A 19,089-nucleotide genomic window follows, 5' to 3' on the forward strand; every position below is an offset into this window, starting at 1 on the left:
GTTTCCCACCCTTTTCCCTTCACTTTTCCCACCATTTTCCCCTCACATTTCCCACCCTTTTTCCCCTCATGTTTCCCGCCCTTTTCCCCTCACTTTTCCCTCCATTTTCCCCTCACGTTTCCCACCATTTTCCCCTCACATTTCCCACCCTTTCCCCCTCACGTTTCCGCCCTAAAAATGGTGGAAAACGGGGTTTTCTCCCCGATTTCGTGTCCCCTCCCCCCACCCCCCGTATGCCAGAGCCACCGGGTCCAATCAGAGTCTTTATTGTGGGCGGAGCTCGCGCCGCCTTTAAATTAAAATACAAAACCCTAAACTCCCAAAAAACACCCGGAAACGCCCCAAAAATGCTGCGGGGGGAGGGGCTGGACCCATTTTGGGGGGGAAATTGGGGGAGGGGCAGGGTCAGGCCCATGGGAGGGGGTTGGGGGGAGTCCATGGGGGGAATTTGAGGGTGGGGGAGGGGTGGTCTCCAGGGCTGGAGGTGGCACTGGGAGCACCCCGAGGTCCCTTTTTGGGGGGTCCCCAGGGTTGGAGGCATCTCAAGAACTCCCAGGAGCACCCCAAAATTTCATTCCCTTGATTTTTGGGACCTTCCAGTTGATTGGAGGCATCTCAAGAACTCCCAGGAGCACCCCAAAATTTCATTCTCTTGATTTTTGGGACCTTCCAGTTGACTGGAAGCATCTCAAGAACTCCCAGGAGCATCTCCAGGACCTCCCCATGACTTTGGGGTCTTCCCACTTGACTGGAGGCATCTCCATGGCTTCCAAGGGCACCTCAGTATCTTCTCCCCGTGACTCTTGGTTGACCTCCATGATTCTTGGTTGACCACCACGAGTCCTGGTTGACCCCCAGGACTCTGGGTTGACCTCCCTGATTCTTGGTTGACCCCTATGGCTCTCAGTTGACCTCCGTAACTCTTGGTTGGCCACCACGACTTTTGGTTGACCACCATGATTCTTGGTTGACCCCTATGGCTCTTGGTTGACCCCCAGAACTCTCGGTTGACCACCACGATTCTGGGCTGACCTTCACGACTCTTAGTTGACCATCACAACTCTTGGTTGAGTTCCATGATTCTTGGTTGACCTCCACAACTCCTGGTTGACCACCATGATTCTTGGTTGACCTCCATGACTCTTGGTTGACCCCAAAGACTCCTGGTTGACCACCATGATTCCTGGTTGACCTCCACAGCTCTTGATTGATCTTCACAATTCTTGGTTGACCCCAAAGACTCCTGATTGACCCCCAGAACTCCTGGTTGACCACCATGATTCCTGGTTGACCTCCAGAACTCCTGGTTGACCACCATGATTCCTGGTTGACCTCCACAACTCCTGGTTGACCACCATGATTCCTGGTTGACCTCCATGACTCTTGGTTGACCACCATGACTCTTGGTTGACCTCCACAACTCCTGGTTGACCCCAAAGGCTCCTGGTTGACCACCATGATTCCTGGTTGACCTCCATGACTCTTGGTTGACCCCAAAGACTCCTGGTTGACCCCAAAGACTCCTGGTTGACCTCCATGACTCTTGGTTGACCCCAAAGACTCCTGGTTGACCACCACGATTCCTGGTTGACCTCCATGACTCTTGGTTGACCTCCACATCTCCTGGTTGACCCCCAAGACTCCTGGTTGACCTCCACATCTCTTGGTTGACCCCCCCAACTCCTGGTTGACCAGAAGCCCCACCACAACCTTCTCCCAAACACCTCCCCCAACTCACAATCACCTCCAACCACCTCCAGAACCTCTCCATCCCTCCATCCCTCCATCCCACCACACCCAGAACGCCCCAGGAACCCCTCGGAGACCCCGTCCCGGCTCAGTTGAGGAAGCGCCGGCAGCGCCGGGCGCCGCAGTTGCAGGGCAGCTTGGCCGCCGGCTCCTCGATGGGGAACTTGTAGTCGTAGGTGAGCTCCTCGCCGCGCAGGATGCGGCGCAGGGCGAAGATGACGATGCGCTTGTGGCCCTCGACGTGGATGACGCGCGAGTAGCAGTTGGGCTCGCACGAGTGGTTGATGAAACGCGCGGCGCTGCCGTGCATGGTGGCGTCCACCACCTCGGCCTCGTCGATGCGGAACATGTAGCAGCCGATGCCCTGAGGGGACAGCGGGGTGGGGGCGTGGTCACGGGTTGGGGGCGTGGTCAAGGGTTGGGTGATGGTCAAGGGTTGGGGCGTGGTCAAGGGTTGGGCATGGTCAAGGGTTGGGTGATGGTCAAGAGTTGGGTGATGGTCAAGGGTTGGGTGTGGCCAAGGGTTGGGTGAGGGTCAAGGGTTGGGTGTGGCCAAGGGTTGGGTGATGGTCACGGGGTGGGTGATGGTCAAAGGTTGGGTGATGGTCAAGAGTTGGGTGATGGCCAAGGGTTGGGTGATGGCCAAGGGTTGGGTGAGGGTCAAGGGTTGGGTGAGGGTCAAGGGTTGGGTGAGGGTCAAGGGTTGGGTGATGGTCAAGGGTTGGGCGTGGTCAAGGGTTGGGGGCGTGGTCAAGGGTTGGGTGATGGTCACGGGTTGGGTGTGGCCAAGGGCTGGGTGATGGTCAAGGGTTGGGGGCGTGGTCAAGGGTTGGGTGATGGTCAATGGTTGGGTGAGGGTCAAGGGTTGGGTGATGGTCACGGGTTGGGGGCGTGGTCAAGGGTTGGGTGATGGTCAAGGGTTGGGTGATGGTCAAGGGTTGGGTGATGGTCACGGGTTGGGGGCGTGGTCAAGGGTTGGGTGATGGTCAAGAGTTGCGTGATGGTCACGGGTTGGGTGATGGGCAAGGGTTGGGTGATGGTCAAGGGTTGGGTGTGGTCAAGGGTTGGGTGATGGGCAAGGGTTGGGGGCGTGGTCAAGGGTTGGGTGATGGGCAAGGGTTGGGGGCGTGGTCAAGGGTTGGGTGATGGCCAAGGGTTGGGGGCGTGGTCAAGGGTTGGGGGCGTGGTCAAGGGTTGGGTGAGGGTCAAGGGTTGGGCGTGGTCAAGGGTTGGGTGATGGGCAAGGGTTGGGTGTGGTCAAGGGTTGGGGGCGTGGTCAAGGGTTGGGTGATGGTCAAGGGTTGGGTGTGGTCAAGGGTTGGGCGTGGTCAAGGCTTGGGGGCGTGGTCAAGGGTTGGGTGATGGTCAAGGGTTGGGTGTGGTCAAGGGTTGGGGGTGTGGTCAAGGGTTGGGGGATGGTCAAGGGTTGGGGGCGTGGTCAAGGGTTGGGTGAGGGTCAATGGTTGGGTGTGGTCAAGGGTTGGGTGTGGTCAAGGGTTGGGTGATGGTCACGGGTTGGGGGCGTGGTCAAGGGTTGGGTGTGGCCAAGGGTTGGGTGTGGCCAAGGGTTGGGTGTGGTCAAGGGTTGGGTGTGGCCAAGGGTTGGGTGTGGTCAAGGGTTGGGTGAGGGTCAAGGGTTGGGTGAGGGTCAAGGGTTGGGTGTGGCCAAGGGTTGGGTGAGGGTCAAGGGTTGGGTGTGGCCAAGGGTTGGGTGAGGGTCAAGGGTTGGGCGTGGTCAAGGGTTGGGTGATGGTCAAGGGTTGGGCGTGGTCAAGGGTTGGGTGATGGTCAAGGGTTGGGTGATGGTCAAGGGTTGGGTGATGGTCACGGGGTGGGTGTGGTCAAGGGTTGGGTGATGGTCAATGGTTGGGTGATGGTCAAGGGTTGGGTGATGGTCAAGGGTTGGGTGTGGTCAAGGGTTGGGTGATGGTCAAGGGTTGGGTGATGGTCAAGGGTTGGGTGATGGTCAAGGGTTGGGTGTGGTCAAGGGTTGGGTGTGGTCAAGGGTTGGGTGATGGTCAAGGGTTGGGCGTGGTCAAGGGTTGGGTGATGGTCAAGGGTTGGGTGATGGTCAAGGGTTGGGTGATGGTCAAGGGTTGGGTGTGGTCAAGGGTTGGGTGATGGTCAATGGTTGGGTGTGGTCAAGGGTTGGGCGTGGTCAAGGGTTGGGTGATGGTCAAGGGTTGGGTGATGGTCAAGGGTTGGGTGATGGTCAAGGGTTGGGCATGGTCAAGGGTTGGGCGTGGTCAAGAGTTGGGTGATGGCCAAGGGTTGGGCGTGGCCAAGGGTTGGGTGAGGGTCAAGGGTTGGGTGTGGCCAAGGGTTGGGTGATGGTCACGGGGTGGGTGATGGTCAAAGGTTGGGTGATGGCCAAGAGTTGGGTGATGGCCAAGGGTTGGTTGAGGGTCAAGGGTTGGGTGTGGTCAAGGGTTGGGTGTGGTCAAGGGTTGGGTGATGGCCAAGGGTTGGGGGCGTGGTCAAGGGTTGGGGGCGTGGTCAAGGGTTGGGTGAGGGTCAAGGGTTGGGCGTGGTCAAGGGTTGGGTGATGGTCAAGGGTTGGGTGATGGTCACGGGTTGGGGGCGTGGTCAAGGGTTGGGTGATGGTCAAGAGTTGCGTGATGGTCACGGGTTGGGTGATGGGCAAGGGTTGGGTGATGGTCAAGGGTTGGGGGTGTGGTCAAGGGTTGGGGGATGGTCAAGGGTTGGGGGCGTGGTCAAGGGTTGGGTGAGGGTCAATGGTTGGGTGTGGTCAAGGGTTGGGTGAGGGTCAAGGGTTGGGTGTGGCCAAGGGTTGGGTGTGGCCAAGGGTTGGGTGATGGTCAAGGGTTGGGTGAGGGTCAAGGGTTGGGTGTGGCCAAGGGTTGGGTGATGGTCAAGGGTTGGGTGATGGTCAAGGGTTGGGTGAGGGTCAAGGGTTGGGTGTGGCCAAGGGTTGGGTGAGGGTCAAGGGTTGGGTGTGGCCAAGGGTTGGGTGAGGGTCAAGGGTTGGGCGTGGTCAAGGGTTGGGTGATGGTCAAGGGTTGGGCGTGGTCAAGGGTTGGGTGATGGTCAAGGGTTGGGTGATGGTCAAGGGTTGGGTGATGGTCACGGGGTGGGTGTGGTCAAGGGTTGGGTGTGGTCAAGGGTTGGGTGATGGTCAAGGGTTGGGTGATGGTCAAGGGTTGGGTGATGGTCAAGGGTTGGGCGTGGTCAAGGGTTGGGCGTGGTCAAGAGTTGGGTGATGGCCAAGGGTTGGGCGTGGCCAAGGGTTGGGTGAGGGTCAAGGGTTGGGTGTGGCCAAGGGTTGGGTGATGGTCACGGGGTGGGTGATGGTCAAAGGTTGGGTGATGGTCAAGAGTTGGGTGATGGCCAAGGGTTGGGTGAGGGTCAAGGGTTGGGTGTGGTCAAGGGTTGGGTGATGGTCAAGGGTTGGGCGTGGTCAAGGGTTGGTGTCCCGCCCCCCAATTTTGGGGTCCCTCCCCCCATTTTTGGGGTCCCTCCCCCATTTTTGGGGTCCCTCCCCCCAATTTTGGGTTCCCTCCCCCATTTTTAGGTCATTTCCCCCAATTTTTAGCATTTCCCCATTTCTGAACTTTCCCCCCGAATTTCGCGTCGCCCTCCCCGTTCCTGCCTCGTCCCACCTCATTTTTTGGGGTGCTCTCCCCATTTTTTGGGGCACCCTCTCCATTTTTGGGGTGCTCTCCCCATTTTTTGTGGCACCCTCTCCATTTTTGGGGTGCTCTCCCCATTTTTTGGGGTGCCCTTGCCATTTTTTTGGGTGCCTGCTCAATTTTTTGGGTTTTTCTCCCCATTTTTGGGGCGCCCTCTCCATTTTTTGGGTTGTTCTCCCCATTTTTGGGGTGCTCTCTCCATTTTTGGGTGCCCTCTCCAGTTTTTGGGGTGCTCTCCCCATTTTTTGGGGTTCCCTCTCCATTTTTTGGGGTGCTCTCCCCATTTTTTGGGTTGTTCCCCCATGTTTTGGGGTTCCCTCTCCATTTCTTGGGCTGCTCTTTCAGTTTTTGGGGCGCCCTCTCCATTTTTTGGGTGCCCTCTCCTTTTTTTGGGTTGTTCTCCCCTTTTTTTGGGGTTCCTTCTCCATTTTTGGGGCGCCCTCTCAATTTTTTAGGGTGCTCTCCCCAGTTTTTGGGGTGCTCTCCCCATTTTTTGGGGTGACCTCGCCATTTTTTGGGCTGCTCTCTCCATTTTTTGGGGTGCTCTCCCCATTTTTTGGGGTGTTCTCCCCATTTTTTGGGGTTCCCTCTCCATTTTTGGGCCGCTCTCTCCATTTTTGGGGTGACCTCGCCATTTTTTGGGTGCCCTCTCCATTTTTTGGGGTGCTCTCTCCATTTTTGGGGCGCCCTCTCAATTTTTTAGGGTGCTCTCCCCATTTTTTGGGGTGCCCTCTCCATTTTTTGGGTTGTTCTCCCCATTTTTTGGGGTTCCTTCTCCATTTTTGGGGCGCCCTCTCAATTTTTTAGGGTGCTCTCCCCAGTTTTTGGGGTGCTCTCCCCATTTTTTGGGGTTCCCTCGCCATTTTTTGGGGCGCCCTTCCCATTGCTTGGGGTGCCCTTGCCATTTTTTGGGGCGCCCTCTCCATTTTTTGGGGTGCCCTTGCCATTTTTTCGGGTGCCTGCTCAATTTTTTGGGTTTTTCTCCCCATTTTTGGGGCGCCCTCTCCATTTTTTGGGTTGTTCTCCCCATTTTTGGGGTGCTCTCTCCATTTTTGGGTGCCCTCTCCATTTTTGGGGTGCTCTCTCCATTTTTGGGGCGCCATCTCAATTTTTTAGGGTGCTCTCCCCATTTTTTGGGGTGCCCTCTCCATTTTTTGGGTTGTTCTCCCCATTTTTTGGGGTTCCTTCTCCATTTTTGGGGCGCCCTCTCAATTTTTTAGGGTGCTCTCCCCAGTTTTTGGGGTGCTCTCCCCATTTTTTGGGGTGCTCTCCCCATTTTTTGGGGTTCCCTCGCCATTTTTTGGGGCGCCCTTCCCATTGCTTGGGGTGCCCTCACCATTTTTTGGGGTGCCCTCTCCATTTTTTGGGTGTTCTCCCCATTTTTGGGGCGCCCTCTCCATTTTTTGGGGTGCCCTCGCCATTTTTTCGGGTGCCTGCTCAATTTTTTGGGTTTTTCTCCCCATTTTTTGGGGTTCCCTCTCCATTTCTTGGGGCGCCCTCTCAATTTTTTAGGGTGCTCTCCCCATTTTTTGGGGTGCCCTCCCCATTTTTTGGGGTGCCCTCCCCATTTTTTGGGGTGTTCTCCCCATTTTTTGGGGTTCCCGCTCCATTTTTGGGCCGCTCTCTCCATTTTTGGGGTTCCCTCTCCATTTTTTGGGCTGCTCTCTCCATTTTTTGGGGTGCTCTATTTCTTGGGTTGTTTACCCCATTTTTTGGGGCGCCCTCTCCATTTTTTGGGGTGCTCTCCCCGTTTTTTGGGGTGCTTTCCCCCCCAAATTTTTGGCTTTCTCCCCTCCCCCCTCCCCACCTTGCTGTCGTAGAACTTCTCGCGTTTGTCGGTGAGCACGGAGCGCACGACGATCCCGGAGTATTCGATCACCATCTCCCCGGCCTCGATGTTCCTCTTGCAGAACAGGCCCCGCCCGTGGATGGCCGAGCTGGGGGGGGGGACACCGGGTCACCCCCAAATCCAGGGAACCCCAAAAACCCCAAAATTCTCCCCAAAAATCCCAAAATCCCGCGAAAAATCCTCCCAGGAATGCCAAAAAAACCCAAAGCCACCCAAAAGCCACCCCAGGAACCCCAAAAATTTCCCCTGTCCATTGATGGCCGAGCTGGGGGGGGGACACCGGGTCACCCCCAAATCCGGGGAACCCCAAAAACCCCAAAATTCTCCCCAAAAATCCCAAAATCCCGTGAAAAATCCACCCAGGAATGCCAAAACAACCCCAAACCCACCCAAAAGCCACCCCAGGAACCCCAAAAATTTCCCCTGTCTGTGGATGGCTGAACTGGGGGGGGACACCGGGTCACCCCCAAATCCGGGGAACCCCAAAATCCTCCCCAAAAATCCCAAAATCCCGCGAAAAATCCTCCCAGGAATGCCAAAAAAACCCCAAACCCACCCAAAAAACCACCCTGAGAACCCTAAAATAGCCCCCAGAACCCCCAAAAAACCCCCTGTCCATTGATGGCCGAGCTGGGGGGAGACACCGGGTCACCCCCAAATCCGGGGAACCCCAAAAACCCCAAAATTCTCCCCAAAAATCCCAAAATCCCGTGAAAAATCCTCCCAGGAATGCCAAAAAACCCCAAACCCACCCAAAAAAACGCCCTGAGAACCCTAAAATAGCCCCCAGAACCCCCAAAAAACCCCCTGTCTGTGGATGGCCGAGCTGGGGGGGGGGACACCGGGTCACCTCCAAATCCGGGGAACCCCAAAAACCCCAAAATTCTCCCCAAAAATCCCAAAATCCCACGAAAAATCCTCCCAGGAATGCCAAAAAAACCCCAAACCCACCCAAAAGCCACCCCAGGAACCCCAAAAAATCCCCATCCGTGGATGGCCGAGCTGGGGGGGGGACACCGGGTCACCCCCAAATCCGGGGAACCCCAAAAACCCCAAAATTCTCCCCAAAAATCCCAAAATCCCGCGAAAAATCCTCCCAGGAACGCCAAAACAGCCCCAAACCCACCCAAAAGCCACCCCAGGAACCCCAAAAATTTCCCCTGTCCATTGATGGCCGAGCTGGGGGGGGGACACCGGGTCACCCCCAAATCCGGGGAACCCCAAAATCCTCCCCAAAAATCCCAAAATCCCGCGAAAAATCCATCCAGGAACCCCAAAACAGCCCCAAACCCACCCAAAAAACCACCCTGAGAACCCTAAAATAGCCCCCAGAACCCCAAAAAAAACCCCTGTCCATTGATGGCCAAGCTGGGGGGGGACACCGGGTCACCCCCAAATCCGGGGAACCCCAAAAAACCCAAAATTCTCCCCCAAAATCCCAAAATCCCACGAAAAATCCTCCCAGGAATGCCAAAAAAACCCCAAACCCACCCAAAAGCCACCCCAGGAACCCCAAAAATTTCCCCTGTCTGTGGATGGCCGAGCTGGGGGGGGGGACACCGGGTCACCCCCAAATCCAGGGAACCCCAAAAACCCCAAAATTCTCCCCAAAAATCCCAAAATCCCGCGAAAAATCCTCCCAGGAATGCCAAAAAAAACCCCAAACCCACCCAAAAAACCACCCTGAGAACCCTAAAATAGCCCCCAGAACCCCAAAAAAACCCCCTGTCCATTGATGGCCAAGCTGGGGGGGGACACCGGGTCACCCCCAAATCCGGGGAACCCCAAAAAACCCAAAATTCTCCCCCAAAATCCCAAAATCCCACGAAAAATCCTCCCAGGAACGCCAAAAAAACCCCAAACCCACCCAAAAGCCACCCCAGGAACCCCAAAAAATCCCCATCCGTGGATGGCCGAGCTGGGGGAGGGGGACACTGGGTCCCCCCCAAATCCAGGGAACCCCAAAAATCCCCAAATCCCCCCAAAAATCCCCAAATCCCGCGAAAAATCCATCCAGGAACTCCAAAAAAACCCCAAACCCACCCAAAAACCACCCCAAGGACACCAAAATCACCCCAGGCGTCCTCAAATGTCCCTCAGGTACCCCCAAAATGCCACCCAGGTGCCCCCCAGGTGCCCTCAGCTGCCCCCAAGTGTCCCCAAATGTCCCCCAGGTGTGCCCAGGTGCCCCCCAAACGTCCCCGAGGTGCCCTCAGGTGTCCCCAGGTGCCCCCCAGGTGTCCCCAAATGCCCCCCAGGTGCCCTCAACTGCCCCCAAGTGCCCTCAGGTACCCCCAAAATACCCCCCAGGTGCCCCCAGGTGCCCTCAACTGCCCCCAAGTGTCCCCAAATGTCCCCCAGGTGTGCCCAGGTGTCCCCCAGGTGTGCCCAGGTGCCCTCCAGGTGTCCCCAAATGCCACCCAGGTGCCCCCCAGGTGTCCCCAGGTGCCCCCGAGTGCTCCCAGGTGCCCCCCAGGTGCCCTCAACTGCCCCCAAGTGCCCTCAGGTACGCCCAAAATACCCCCCCAGGTGCCCCCAGGTGTGCCCAGGTGTCCCCCCAGGTGCCCTCAACTGCCCCCAAGTGTCCCCAAATGTCCCCCAGGTGTGCCCAGGTGTCCCCAGGTGCCCCCCAAATGTCCCCGAGGTGCCCTCAGGTGTCCCCAGGTATCCCCCAGGTGTGCCCAGGTGCCCCCCAGGTGTGCCCAGGTGCCCCCCAGGTGTCCCCAAATGCCCCAGATACTCCCAAGTGCTCCCAGGTGTCCCCCAGGTGTGCCCAGGTGCCCTCCAGGTGTCCCCAAATGCCACCCAGGTGCCCCCCAGGTGTCCCCAAATGCCCCCCAGGTGCTCTCAACTGCCCCCAAGTGCCCTCAGGTACGCCCAAAATACCCCCCCAGGTGCCCCCAGGTGCCCTCAGCTGCCCCCACGTGTCCCCAAATGTCCCCCAGGTGCCCCCCAGGTGCCCTCAACTGCCCCCAAGTGTCCCCAAATGTCCCCCAGGTGTGCCCAGGTGCCCCCCAAATGTCCCCAAATGTCCCCCAGGTGTGCCCAGGTGCCCCCCAAATGTCCCCGAGGTGCCCTCAGGTGTCCCCAGGTGTGCCCAGGTGCCCCCCAGGTGTCCCCCAGGTGCCCTCAACTGCCCCCAAGTGCCCTCAGGTACGCCCAAAATACCCCCCCAGGTGCCCCCAGGTGTGCCCAGGTGTCCCCCCAGGTGCCCTCAACTGCCCCCAGGTGTCCCCAAATGCCCCCCAGGTGTCCCCAAATGCCCCCCAGGTGCCCCCCACTCACCGATAGACCCCCACCGCCTCCTTGGCCGTTCTCTTCAGGTGCCGGAAGCGCATGGCCATGGGCAGCTCCAGGCTGGTGGCGCGGCTGGGGGGGCGTCAGGGGGTCCCCAAAATCCGGGGGGGACCCCCCAAAACCTCCCCTCCAAAAAAAATCCCAGACCCGGGACCCCCCAAAAATCCCCAAAACCCTCCCCCCCCCCTGCCACAGGAACCCAAAAAGCACCCCCAAAATTCCCTCCCCACACCACGAGCAGTTCCAGGCTGGTGGGGGCAGCAGGGGGTCCCCAAAAATGGGGGGACCCCCCAAAAATCCCCCCTCCCCCCCCCCAAATTACCCCCCCCTCCCCAAAAATCTCTCCCCTGCCCCAAAAAATCTCAAATCCGGGACACCCTGAAACTCCCCCAAAAATGCCACCAAAAACCCAAAACCCACCCAAATTCCTCCGTGGGGACCCCCAAAACCTCCCCCACCCACAGGTGGACCCCAAAACTCCTCCCTGGGGGACCCCAAAAATTTAGGGAACCCCAAAAATCCTCCTCAGGTGTGAAGGGGACACCAGGTCTACCCATTGATGTCTATAGAGGAGCAATTTTGTGGTGTCCTGGAGGGAGTTTTGGGGGTCCCTGAGGGGTCTCAGGTGTTTGGGGAGGGTCTCAAAGATCTGGGGGTGTCACCCAGGGGTGCTGGGGGTGTCCCAAATATTTTGGGGTGGGTGCTGGAGGGGTGTGTCCCAGGTGTGGGGGACACCAGGTCTACCCACAGAGTTCTACGGGGGGCTAATTTGGGGGGGGGATCTGTTAAAGGATTTTGGGGGGAGTTCCTGAAGGGTTTTAGGGGGTCCCAGGTGTTCTGGCAGGGTGCCAGGTGCTTGGGGGGTGTCTGGAGGTGTCACCCAAGGGTGCTGGGGGGGGGGGGTCTAAAATATTTTGGAGCACACCTGTGGGTGCTGGGGAGGGGGGCGGGTCCCAGGTATGGGGGGACACCAGGTCTACCCATGGGGTGCTACACAGGGGACATCAGGTCTACCCATAGGCATTTATAGAGGGGACACCAGGTCTACCCATAGGCAGCTATGGAAAGGACACCAGGTCTACCCATAGATTGCTATGGAGGGGGCATCAGGTCTACCCATAGATTGCTATGGAGGAGGCATCAGGTCTACCCATAGACAGCTATGGAGAGGACACCAGGTCTACCCCATAAGCATTTATAGAGAGGACACCAGGTCTACCCATAGACATTTATAGAGGGGACACCAGGTCTACCCATTGCTTCCTACAAAGGACAGCAAATCTATCCATGGACTAAATCAGAGGGGGGGGGGGAGGTGTGTGGTATTTTCAGGGGTCCCTGAGGGGTTTTGGGGTCCCCCCAGGCATTTGGTGGCGTCACCCAAGGGCTGTGGGGGAGTTCCGAATGTTTTAACGGGGCACCATTGGGTGGGAGGTGGTCCCAAGTGTGAGGGACATCAGGTCTACCCACAGGTTACTATTAGAAGGACACCAGGTCTACCCGATGGCTACTGCGGACACCAGGTCTACCCATGGGCTTCTGTAGGAAGGAGCGATTTTGGGGCGGGGGGGGTCCCTGACGGGGTTTTTTGGGGGGATCCCCAAAATTCCAGGGGATGGGTGAGGCCTCACCGGGTGGGCTTGAGCTGCACCTCGTCCTCCTCATCCTCGCGGGGAGGGGGTCCCTGGGGGAGGGCGCGGTGCTGGGACGCCAAGAAGCTGAACATGTCGAAGGTGCACTTCCTGTGGGGGGAGGGGGGGGTCAGAGGGGGCTTAGGAGGGACCCCCACCCACGGGTGACTCCCCTTTCATGCACAGGGACCCCCCCCAGAGCCCTGGGGGACCCTCTGAGCTGTGCCCACCCCTGGGGGTGCCACCCAAGGGACCCCAAAGGGACCCCAAGGGGGCTGAGAGCCCTGAAAAGGGGCTTAGAACCCTCCCAGTGCCTCCCACCCCCCTTCCAGTGGCTCCCAGTATGGCCCAGCGCCCCCCAGATCCCCTCCCAGTGCCCTCCCAGTGCCTCCCAGTTCACCTCAGGTAGAGCTCGGCGCGGGCGCAGCCCGAGGGGTTGCGGGGCGGGGGCGCGTGGGGGGGGTCCCGGCGGGGGGGGTGGTACCGGAACCGGTACCGGGAGCAGCTCCCGGCCCCCGGCAGCTGCTCCAGCAGGAAAACCACGGCGTCGTGGTGGATGCCCAGGAGCCGCAGCCCGCTCATCCCTGGGGGGGTGGGAAATGGGTCTGGGGGCTTCGAAATGGGGTCTGGGGGCTTCGAAAGGGGTCTGGGGGCTTCAAAATGGGGCCTGGGGGCACTGAAATGGGGTCTGGGGGCTTCGAAAGGGGTCTGGGGGCTTCAAAATGGGGTCCGGGGGCTTCGAAACAGGGTCTGGGGGCTTCTAAATGGGTCTGGGGGCTTTGAAAAGGGGTCTGGGGGCTTCCAAATGGGGTCTGGGGGCTTCTAAATGGGTCTGGGGGCTTTGAAATGGGGTCCGGGGGCTTCGAAATGGGGTCAGGGGGCTTTGAAAAGGGGTCTGGGGGCTTCAAAATGGGGTCTGGGGGCTTTGAAAGGGGGTCTGGGGGCTTCAAAACAGGGTCTGGGGGCTTCAAAATGGGGCCTGGGGGCTTCTAAATGGGTCTGGGGGCTTTGAAATGGGGCCTGGGGGCTTCGAAATGGGGTCTGGGGGCTTCAAAATGGGGTCTGGGGGCTTCAAAATGGGGTCTGGGGGCTTTGAAAAGGGGTCTGGGGGCTTCGAAACAGCGTCTGGGGTGGCCTGGGGGCTTCAGAATGGGTCTGGGGGCTTCAAAATGGGGTCTGGGGGCTTCAAAATGGGGTCGGGGGGCTTCGAAAAGGGGGTTTGGGGGGGTCTGGGGGCTTTAAAAGGGGTCTGGGGGATGCTCGAGGGGGCTTGGAGCTCTTTAAAAAGGGGTCTGGGGGCTCCAAAATGGGGGTTTGGGGGGGTCTGGGGGCTTTGAAATGGGGTCTGGGGGTTTTGAAAAGGGATTTGGGGGCTCCAAAAGGGGTCTGGGGGAGCTTCAAAGGGAGTTTTGAGGGTCCCCCAGGTGATTTTGGGGGGATTTGGGGGGTTTTTGGGGGGATTTTGGGGGTTTTCAGGGTGATTTTGGGGGGATTCTGTGAGAATTTTGAGGATTTAGAGAATCTGCCGGAATTTTGGGGTTTCCCCGGGGTGATTTCTGGGGAGGATTTTGGGGGGGGGGATTTTTGGGCTGATTTTGAGGATTTGGGGAGCTCTTCCCTAAATTCTGGGCTGCCCCAGGTGATTTTGGGGCGATTTGGGGCGTTTTTGGGGTCTCACCTGCGAAGCTCAGGTGCCTCAGGTGGGCGTTGGCTCGAGCCTCCTGGACCCGCTCCAGCACCGCCCGCCAGGCCCCTGGGGGGGGCACGAGGGGGTCAGCCCCAAATCCCCCCAAAATCACCCCAAAATCCCCCCCAAAATCACCCCAAAATCCCCTCCAAAATGCCCCCCAAAATCCCCTCAAAATCCTCCGCAAATCCTCCCAAAATCATCACAAAATCACCCCAAAATCCCCACCAAAATCACCCCAAAATCCCCCCAAAAATCCCCCCAAAAATCCCCTCAAAATCCCCCCCAAAATCACCCCAAAATCCCCCCAAAAATCCCCTCAAAATCCTCCCCAAATCACCCCAAAATCCTCACAAAATCCGCCCAAAATCCACCCCAAAATCCCCACCAAAATCATCCCAAAATCCCCACCAAAATCCCCTCAAAATCACCCCAAAATCCCCCCCAAAATCCCCAAAATGCCCCCCAAATCACCCCAAAATCCTCCCCAAATCCTCACAAAATCCCCCCCAAAATCATCCCAAAATCCCCCCCAAAATCCTCCCCAAATCACCCCAAAATCCTCACAAAATCCCCCCCAAAATCCTCCCAAAATCACCCCAAAATCCTCCCCAAATCACCTCAAAATCCTCACAAAATCCCCCCCAAAATCCTCCCAAAATCACCCCAAAATCCTCCCCAAATCCCCCCAAAATCACCCTAAAATCCTCCCAAAATCACCCCAAAAATCCTCCCAAAATCCCCCCAAAATCCCCTCAAAATCACCCCAAAATCCCCCCCAAAATCCCCTCAAAATCCTCCCCAAATCACCCCAAAATCCCCCCAAAATCAACCCAAAATCCCCCCCAAAATCCTCCCAAAATCACCCCAAAATCACCCAAAATCCCCCCCAAAATCACCCCAAAATCGCCCCGAAAATCGTCCTAAAAAAAACCAAAAAGTCCTCGTCGAAATTACCCCCAAAATCTCCCTAAATTCCCCCAAAATTCAAATCTCCCCAATCCTCCCCAAACCATCCCCAAATTCTCCCAAAATCCCCCCAAATTCTCCCAAAATCCCCCCAAAATCATCCCAAAAACGCCGCAAAATCCCCCCAAAAATCGTCCTAAAAACCCCCAAAAATCCTCCTCGAAATAATCCCAAAAACCCCAAATTTGCTCCTCCAAAAAAACCCCCCAAATCCAGCTCAAATTCCCCCAAAATCCCCCCCAAATCATCCCAAAATTCAAATTCCCCCAATTCCTCCCCAAATCATCCCAAAATCTCCCCAAAATCATCCCAAAAATGCCGCAAAATCCCCCCAAAAATCATCCTAAAAAAAACAAACAAATCCTCCTCAAAATTATCCCAAAAAACCCCAAAATCCCCCAAAACCATCCCAAAATTCAAATCCCCCAAATTCTCCCAAATTCTCCCAAAAATCCCCCCAAAAATGCCACAAAATCCCCCCAAAAATCGTCCTAAAAAAACCCCAAAAATCCTCCTTGAAATTATCCCAAATAACCCCAAAATCCCTCCAAAAATCCCCCAAAATCGTCCCAAAATTCAAATCCCCCCAAACCATCCCAAAATCCCCCCAAATTCCCCCAAAATCCCCCAAATTCTCCCCAAAATCATCCTAAAAAAAAACCCCAAAAATCCTCCTCAAAATTATCCCAAAAACCCCAAAATCTCCCCAAAAATCCCCCAAAATCCCCCCCAGTGACCCCAAACCCCGAACCAGTCAGGCCCAGTAACCCCCAATCCCCTCCCAGTCCATCCCAGTGCCCTCCCAGTATAAACCAGTAACCCCAAATCCCCTTTTTACCCCATCCCAGTTCATCCCAGTAACTCCAAACCCCAAACCAGTAAGGACCAGTAACCACAGATCCCCTCCCAGTCCCTCCCAGTCCCCTCCCAGTCCCTTCCCAGTTGCTCCCAGTTCATCCCAGTCCCCCCCAATCCCCTCCCAGTCCCTTCCCAGTTCATCCCAGTTCCCTCCCAGTCTCTCCCAGTTGCTCCCAGCTCATCCCAGTAACTCCAAACCCCAAACCAGTAAGGACCAGTAACCCCAGAGCCCTTCCCAGTTGCTCCCAGTTCATCCCAGTAACTCCCAATCTCCTCCCAGTCCCTCCCAGTCCATCCCAGTAACTCTAAACCCAAACCAGTAAGGACCAGTAATGTCTGATGCCTTCCCAGTCTCCTCCCAGTCCCTCCCAGTAACTCCAAACTCCATCCCAGTAACAACCAGTAACCCCAGATCCCTTCCCAGTTCCCTCCCGCTTCCCCCCAGTTCCCTCCCAGTCTCTCCCAGTCACTCTCAGTTTCTCCCAATTCCCTTCCCAGTCTCTCCCAGTAACTCCAAACCCCAAACCAGTAAGGACCAGTAACCCCCGATCTCTTCCCAGTTCCCTCCCAGCCCCTCCCAGTCCCCCCCAATCCCTTCCCAGTCCTTCCCAGTAACTCCAAACTCCATCCCAGTAAGGACCAGTAACCCCAGATCCCTTCCCAGTTCCCCCCAATCCCATCCCAGTCCCTCCCAGTTTGTCCCAGTTTGTCCCAGTCCCCCCCAATCCCCTCCCAGTCCCCTCCCAGTCCCTCCCAATCCCCTCCCAGTCCCCCCCAATCCCCTCCCAGTTTGTCCCAGTTTGTCCCAGTTTGTCCCAGTCCCCTCCCAGTGCCCTCCCAGTTCCTCCCAGTTTGTCCCAGTCCCTCCCAGTTTGTCCCAGTTTGTCCCAATCTCTCCCAGTCCCTCCCAGTTTGTCCCAGTCCCTCCCAGTTTGTCCCAGTTTGTCCCAATCTCTCCCAGTCCCTCCCAGTCCCTCCCAGTCCCTCCCAATCCCATCCCAGTCCCTCCCAGTTCCTCCCAGTCCCTCCCCATCCCCTCCCAGTCCATCCCAGTTCCCTCCCAATCCCCTCCCAGTCCCTCCCAGTCCATCCCAGTCCCTCCCAGTCCCTCCCAGTTCCTCCCAGTCCCTCCCCATCCCCTCCCAGTCCCCTCCCAATCCCCTCCCAGTCCCTCCCAATCCCCTCCCAGTCCCTCACAGTCCCCCCCAATCCCCTCCCAGTTTGTCCCAGTTTGTCCCAGTTTGTCCCAGTTTGTCCCAGTCCCCTCCCAGTGCCCTCCCAGTTCCTCCCAGTTTGTCCCAATCTCTCCCAGTCCCTCCCAGTTTGTCCCAGTCCCTCCCAGTCCCTCCCAATCCCATCCCAGTCCCTCCCAGTTCCTCCCAGTCCCCCCCAATCCCTCCCAGTCCCCCCCAATCCCCTCCCAGTCCCTCCCAGTCCCTCCCAGTATGCCCAGTACCCTCCAGACTGGGCGCCGTCACCCTCAGCCCGTCCTCGCTGCTGATCTCAAAGCGCAGGTGGGGGAGGGGCGGGGAGGGCTCTCCCCCTGCCCCTCCCCCCCCGGGGTTGGGGGTGGGGGGAGGGGAGGGGTCCCCGCTGCCCCCGGGGTGGGGGAGGGGCTCGTCCTCGTCCTCGGAGCTGCCGCCTGGGGGGGGGGGGGAGGGGAGGGGAGGGGAGAGACCCCAAAATCGCCCCAAATCAGCCCAAAATTCACCCCCCAAATCGGCCCCAAAATTGTCCAAATATTGCACAAAATCCCCCCAAAACCGCCCCAAAATCACCACAAATCCACCCAAAACCCCCCCAGAATCAGCCCCAAATCAGCCCAAAATTACCCAAAATCCCCCCAAACGCCCCAAAATCCCCCAAATCCACCCCAAATCCCCCCAAAATCGCCCCAAATCAGCCCCAAATCCACCCCAAAATCCCCCCAAAATCACCACAAATCCCCCCAAATTCCATCCCCAAATCAGCACAAAGTTACCCAAAATCACCCCAAATCCACCCAAAATCACCCAAATCCACCCGAAATCCACCAAAATCTCCCCAAAATCACCCAAAATCGCCCCAAAATCACCCAAATCCACCCAAAATCACCCAAATCCACCCAAAATCACCCAAAATCGCCCCAAAATCACCCCAAATCCCACAGAATACCCCCAAAATCAGCACAAATCCCCCCAAATTCCATCCCAAAATCAGCACAAAATTACCCAAAATCACCCCAATCAGCCCAAAATCCCCCAAATCCACCCAAAATCCCCCCCAAAATCGCCCCAAATCAGCCCAAAATTCACCCCCAAAATCGGCCCCAAAATTGTCCAAATATTGCACAAAATCCCCCCAAAACCGCCCCAAAATCACCACAAAACCGCCCCAAAATCACCACAAATCCACCCAAAACCCCCCCAGAATCAGCCCCAAATCAGCCCAAAATTACCCAAAATCCCCCCAAACGCCCCAAAATCCCCCAAATCCACCCCAAATCCCCCCAAAATCGCCCCAAATCAGCCCCAAATCCACCCCAAAATCCACCCAAAATCACCACAAATCCCCCCAAATTCCATCCCCAAATCAGCACAAAGCTACCCAAAATCCTCACAAAATCCACCCAAAATCACCCAAATCCACCCGAAATCCACCAAAATCGCCCCAAAATCACCCCAAATCCACCCAAAATCTCCCAAATCCACCCAAAACCCCCCAGAATCAGCCCCAAATCAGCCCAAAATTACCCAAAATCCCCCCAAACGCCCCAAAATCGCCCCAAATCCACCCAAAATCACCCAAATCCACCCAAAATCACCCAAAATCGCCCCAAAATCACCCCAAATCCCACAAAATACCCCCAAAATCGCCCCAAATCAGCCCCAAATCCACCCCAAAATCCCACAGAATACCCCCAAAATCAGCACAAATCCCCCCAAATTCCATCCCAAAATCAGCAAAAAATTACCCCAAATCCCCCCAAATGCCCCAAAATCCCCCAAATCCACCCAAAATCGCCCCAAATCAGCCCCAAATCCACCCCCAAATCAGCCCAAAATCCACCCCAAAATCCCACAGAATACCCCCAAAATCAGCACAAATCCCCCCAAATTCCATCCCAAAATCAGCCCAAAATTACCCAAAATCACCCCAATCGCCCCAAAATCGCCCCAAATCCACCCAAAATCGCCCCAAATCAGCCCAAAATTCACCCCCAAAATCGGCCCCAAAATTGTCCAAATATTGCACAAAATCCCCCCAAAACCGCCCCAAAATCACCACAAATCCACCCAAAACCCCCCCAGAATCAGCCCCAAATCAGCCCAAAATGACCCAAAATCCCCCCAAACGCCCCAAAATCCCCCAAATCCACCCAAAATCGCCCCAAATCCACCCAAAATCCCCCCAAAATCG

The 19,089-nt window shown here is 56.9% G+C and overlaps 1 protein-coding gene across 1 annotated transcript in view; it reads right to left on the reverse strand.

Annotated features, from left to right (window-relative positions):
* Positions 1 to 250: 250 nt before the first annotated feature.
* LOC138100880 (histone-lysine N-methyltransferase 2B-like) overlaps positions 251 to 19,089 on the reverse strand; it is a 68,245-nt gene continuing 49,406 nt past the window's right edge. The window contains exons 20-26 of the mRNA XM_068998709.1: positions 17,147 to 17,332; positions 13,855 to 13,929; positions 12,577 to 12,760; positions 12,177 to 12,287; positions 10,534 to 10,617; positions 7,207 to 7,336; positions 251 to 2,113 (exon numbers count right to left, since the gene is read on the reverse strand). Of these exons, the coding sequence (XP_068854810.1) occupies positions 1,838 to 2,113; positions 7,207 to 7,336; positions 10,534 to 10,617; positions 12,177 to 12,287; positions 12,577 to 12,760; positions 13,855 to 13,929; positions 17,147 to 17,332 (1,046 nt within the window). The 3' untranslated portion in view covers positions 251 to 1,837. The remainder of the gene's footprint in view (positions 2,114 to 7,206; positions 7,337 to 10,533; positions 10,618 to 12,176; positions 12,288 to 12,576; positions 12,761 to 13,854; positions 13,930 to 17,146; positions 17,333 to 19,089) is intronic.

Source organism: Aphelocoma coerulescens, unplaced genomic scaffold, assembly GCF_041296385.1.
Source record: "Aphelocoma coerulescens isolate FSJ_1873_10779 unplaced genomic scaffold, UR_Acoe_1.0 HiC_scaffold_150, whole genome shotgun sequence".
Classification (NCBI taxonomy): Eukaryota; Metazoa; Chordata; class Aves; order Passeriformes; family Corvidae; genus Aphelocoma; species Aphelocoma coerulescens.